Source organism: Buceros rhinoceros, unplaced genomic scaffold, assembly GCF_000710305.1.
Source record: "Buceros rhinoceros silvestris isolate BGI_N320 unplaced genomic scaffold, ASM71030v1 scaffold3988, whole genome shotgun sequence".
Classification (NCBI taxonomy): domain Eukaryota; kingdom Metazoa; phylum Chordata; class Aves; order Bucerotiformes; family Bucerotidae; genus Buceros; species Buceros rhinoceros.
Window position 1 is genome coordinate 5403 of NW_010428424.1, and position 5515 is coordinate 10917.

Consider the following 5515-nt stretch of genomic DNA (forward strand, 5'->3'; position numbering starts at 1 on the left):
GCTGAACCGGTCTCTGGTAGGAGATACCTGGGTTGAGTTATGCTTCTCTTAAACCAGTGACTGGAGTGCTCGTTGTCCCCTTCCCCTGCCAGCCTTCCCAGGCTGAGGTTTAACAAAGCCTTCAGTCCATGATCCCCTCTGGTCTGAGATGTTTCTGGTTTGGGCTTGGTGCAGTTCCTTGCTTTTGAAGGCACCCTTGTCCTGCAGAGGATCTGAGAAGCGCCTTCTTAAACTGCTGAGAAGAGTTGCCCTGATGCTGGGCTCAGATCAGGCGTGCAAAACACACTCCTGCTGCTGCTGAATTACCCAGCCTTCCCCAAGGAGAGGCCTTCCTTTACAATAGTTTATCTCTTGGAAATTTAGAAATACAGCCTCTCTCTTTCCTCTAGTTTGAACCTTGTGCTTTTTACTGAGCACTACTTCCGCTCTTCAGCGTTCTCGTCGGTGGTGGTGTTACTGGCACCAATCACCTACTGGAAGACATTTGACTGAGAAATTCTGACGCAGCGATGATTCTGTTAAGATTGCTCAGCTCCTGTGAAATCCCATCAAGGGGACAGATTTACAAGCAGCAAACAACATATGCTTGAGCGTTATTAACCATTTGTGTTTTGCCAGGCGTGTGTTAGTGTTCGCTGATCAGGGCCGAGTCTCTCAGAGATGGCATAGATCCACAACGTGATGCATGACTAAACCAAGTCTCCTACTCGGCTGCTTTAGCCTTTCGAAATGACTTCACTGCAGCTGTGGAAGTTCTCACAGAAACCATCTTGAAATTCCCACTCCTCCCTTAAAATCTACAGCAAGTGATGCAGAGCTGGCCAGGCACCAGAGGAAGAGAGATGATTTTGCAGAGCGTGTATGTGTTTTTGTGATTGAGGGCGGTTCACCAGAAACTGGTGCTAATAAACAGGCTTCAATTTAAGACACTGTTGCTGCAGGAGTAATGAATTTCTGAAAACAGTCAAAGATTTCCTATGGACTTTCTCTGTTATTTTTATTTGTTGATTTGTTTTTTACATAAATGCTCACCAGGGTGTAAAGTGTGATCATTCTGTGTCTTGCAGGCAGATTTGTAAGGAATTCACAGACCTCCTCACTCAGGACAGAACTCCTCTTGGAAACACGAGACCTAGTCCTATCTTGGACCCTGGCATCCAGGGCTGTTTGACTCATTTTAGCCTGATCACACATGGCTTTGGGAGTGCTGCCATCTGTGCTGCCATGACATCCGTCCAGAACTACTTAAATGAAGCATTAAAAATAGCAGACAAAACATACATGAACGCTGGCGACCAGAGCCCTGCAGAAACCAACAAAACCATTGATAAAATGGACAAGCACAGGAAGTAAAAGGAGAGAAACCAGACTCGAAACCCTTCGTCCTAACACAGACTGGGATCTTCTTGCTGGGGGAAAACAGAGATTTGGGTTGGGTGTTTTTGTTGGTTTTTGTTGTCTTTTTTTTTTGTTTGTTTGTTTCTTTTAAGAAAGGAGGGGCAAAAAGGAGGAAAAAAGGCATCTTATTCAGGATCTTCACTTCCCCCGGATCCATGAGACAAGTCTCTCTAAAAGCTGCAGTATCCCGTATCTGTGGAAGCAGTTACCAGAAGATAAGTACTGGGGCCAAGCTGTTGACTTGCTTTGCTGTAAAAGTGGTGCTATCCCGGGGATTTGATGGACAAAGAGCTCTATTTAGATTCTGCTCCACACCTGAGCATCTAGTGGTGACCAGCTGCGTATATGGTTTTAAAGATACAGATTTTAGATGGAAACCTATTTGTTATCTGGTACAATTTCAGGGTTTTATTCTCTCTAAATGCAACAGTAACAATAAAGCAGTATTAAGCAATGGTATATAGATTTATGTACATTAAAACTTTTTATAAACACCTGAAAATAGTGAGATTATTCTGTGGGTTGTTTTTTGTTTTATTTTTTCCTTTATTTTCAGATTGCCCTAGGAGAGTACTAAAATCCTGCTAGTCTTAAATATTATCTGATGGCATTTGACATGCTTATTTTTATGGAAATATTCAGGCTTTTAAAACCTGCAGTACTGTTGGCTGCGGTGAATATTATCTTGATATTTTTTTAACAAGGAATAGTTCAAAATGAAAATGCTTTTAGAAAATTCACTTTCTGTGTCTAAGGATATTGCAGCTTTATTCACATATTTATATTGTTTTTAAATTGGGGGGAAACTTGAAAGAATAGGCACATAATTTTTTTTTTTTTTGCCTATTAAGGCCAAAAAATATTTCCAGGGAGGCTTTATGTGTAGTAAGGGAAGCAGTGTGTTTGAATGTAAATATTTATTTATGTGTAATTTAATCGGATTTGTAAATAATGGTGAACTTTTTAATACTTTTTTTTATAAATGGGTTTCAAATTTTAATTTTGGTAAGTATTTCAAAGGTAATGGGTAAGCTAAACATATCTTTAGGTTTATGCACAGGTATGTTATAACAGGGTATTTAAGACTTGGGTTTTTTAAAGTATCTCAGTTCTTGCCACTGAAGATTAAATCTAATCCGAGGTGTATGTTGACAAAGCAATAATTTTGTGCATCATTCACCTGATAACTGACTAGACATGCAAAACGAGTGTGAGTTAGTGTGTATGTGAATAATGGAGGTTCTGAACTATCGCTACGTATTTGTAAATGTTCCCAATATAATTCTGATGTATATGATAACCATATAATAAAAGTATTCTGGATAGAAGCATGGAATGTTTTGTTAACTGAAAACAGTTTTGTTTTCTTTCTATACTTGGGGAATGTGGGGCGAGTAGCACTAGAGGACATTATGTATTGAGTCATAATTGCAGCACTTTGTTCGGATTAGCAGAACACAAATATGAAGCTGTTTGCCATTAAAACTAATGGTTTCAATTAAACACATTATGTATCTCCAAGAATCTCTCTTTTTTTTTTCTCTTAAGATGTCAGTCATTATCATGTGAGCTGCCTATTTAAATGGGCAGTTTAAACACAAACTGCAAGGATTCCTCTAGATAAAAATCAATCCTACCAGCTTTGTCTGCTAGTGAATCTGACTTAAGAATAATCTGTCTCTAATGACAATGATTTGCAAAATCCTGGCATGTGATATTTGATAGGTCTGCCATCTGGTTTTGGCCCAGTTTGACTGATTTGAGGGTTTACAGCATTTTGCAGAAAGTCCCCAAAGTACCCCGTGCGGCAGTGGTGAGACGGGATCCGAGGCTTTCGGTGGCATTAGCCAAACCAAACTTCCTGAAGAGGAACGTCTTGTCAGTGCTGTCTGAAAAAGGGACAATGTGGACCTGGGCTTTAGTCTGCCCCTGGCATTTCGACTGCTGATCAGTCTGTCAGGTACGTGGCAAGGGTGAACTTTATCACAGTGACCCTGGACAGAGCTGCGAGTCAGAATTTTGTTCTCATCCTGGCAGTGCATTTCTCACACAGATGTGGAGAAGAGGCAGTATGTACAATTGCTGAATACTTCGTAATTTATTTTTATGTTCTCTATATTTTTCCTCTAGAGGGTAGAGGCAAATTCCTGAAGGTGTGCAGGGAGAAGAAAAGAAAGGGAAGCTCAAAGAAATGAATGACTGTATGGGTGGAGAGCTGGGAGACAGCTGCTTTTTGAGTTGCAGTCTAGTCCCCTTCTCTCCTAAAGAGGAGTGGAATTCCAGTCCTTGCACCTGTTAGACTCAACAGCGTTTTGAGAGAAATCAACATTTTGGATCATCTGTAGACACAAGCGCAGCCAGGACATGTGATGACTAACAAATTCTTAAATATACAAACAATATACCATTCTGATACTATACTTTTGATCATATTTATATACACACACTGAGAAATATGCTAGGCATGGCAAGAGCTGTGTTAGAGAATGTGATGCAAAAGTTCTGGGGTTTTCTTCTGTTTCAGCTCCTGGACCGCTCATACAGCATATAGAGGAAGAGAGTGTAGCTACCAGACAATGGAATCTTGCTTTTTATTAATGCACAAAACCAGGCTCTGAAATAATTGCCCCTTGGGATAGGAAATAAGGATGTTTCCATTTATTCCTGCATGCACTCAAGCAAAGCCAGTCAATTGTCTAATGTACTGGCTCGGGTTCTATTTATATATTTGGAACATTAGAAATGTTGAGTTTCCATTACCTTAATGCTTTTCCTCTACCGTATGCTTCAGACAGTACATTATTTTGAGGCTCAACTACCTTCTAAGCTGTGCCAGTAATTTGAAACAAGACCAAAGTCGTCTGCTCCATTCACTGAAGAGAAAGGTTAAACTCTGACCTGAACTTGTCTGTCATCCAAAATTATTACTCTTCAGGAAGATGTAATAGGTTAGTAACTTAGGAAATCTAAAACATCAGAGTTACCAGAACACACAGGAAGGTGTTTGATTTTCCTGATCCTCAAAATTTTTACTGCTTTTATGTTGGCTTTTCCTGGGCTGACTAAAAGAAAAAGTTCTCATGTAAGACTCCTCTGAAGTTGTACTTTTCATTTCCCTTGAAAACGGAGTTTTCAGATGACTGACAAAACTTGCCCCTTGCCCATCTCCTAGAAGAATAATGGATTTGGTATTTATATAAGGGAAAACTACTTTATTAGGATTTAAAAGCAAAAATTCTGAAGTTGAAATGGACCATCTTAAGTATTGCCCTTCTGCAAAAATGTTATTTGACACATACCCACAAAATAGTTGAATTCATGTCACTCAGTATAAAAACCACTTGTGAAAAATAAAATATTTTGTCCATCTCGCACTTGGCCCTCAGCAGTAGCTGGGCCTCAGAAGGTGCTGGGCTCTTCCCAGGGGATGGAGCGGTGACAGGCAGCTGTGCTGCTGCCTTCCACCTGTGGCACCTGGGGGCATGGCCTTGGCAATCCTGTCACCTGACAGGCAACCGTGATTGCTGCAGGCTGGTGATTGCAAACCTGATGATCGTTCAAGACTCTGGCTCATGAAATCATCTGATTTCATGGCACTTTTGCTTTCGGTTTAAAAAGATTTTTTTCTAGTGTTCACAGCTTCGAGAGGAATAATGCAAGAAGTAATAATACATAAAAAAACATGGAAAAAGAATGAACTTCTGTTTCCATTGAGTAACTGATTTTACTTAACTCCGTTTTTCACTCCCTGTCTTTACTTCACCCTTCATTCTATCACTGTTATTTACCAGTGGTCCATCTTGCCCTGCCTCTCGGCTACAGCCCTATTGCTGTCTGTTCCTCCGCTCCCTCAGACTTTTGCAATATGAACAAACCCAACAATGCATCTTGAATTGGGTCTAATTCGCTGTGATGGCCTGCTGGGCTTATTTATTGTAGCCCTTTCTTCTTGTAGCCTTTTTTTCCCTGCGTGTGATGTTTATATACATCCTTGTCGTTATTTTGGCCTAACGGTGTTCAGCATCAGTCCCAGCAGTGGGCTTGGGCTGCCTTCTGGGACACATTCTGCAATAAGAGTCTGATTATTAAAAAAAAAAAGATTTTATAATTTCTTATA

The 5515-nt window shown here is 40.3% G+C and overlaps 1 protein-coding gene across 1 annotated transcript in view; it reads left to right on the forward strand.

The window, feature by feature from the left end:
• TFAP2C (transcription factor AP-2 gamma (activating enhancer binding protein 2 gamma)) overlaps positions 1-1353 on the forward strand; it is a gene marked incomplete at its 5' end in the record, with an annotated part of 6750 nt that extends 5397 nt beyond the window's left edge. Inside the window, one exon of the mRNA XM_010142250.1 lies at positions 1068-1353. Coding sequence (XP_010140552.1) covers positions 1068-1353 — 286 coding nt within the window. The remainder of the gene's footprint in view (positions 1-1067) is intronic.
• Between the last annotated feature and the right edge of the window lie 4162 nt (positions 1354-5515).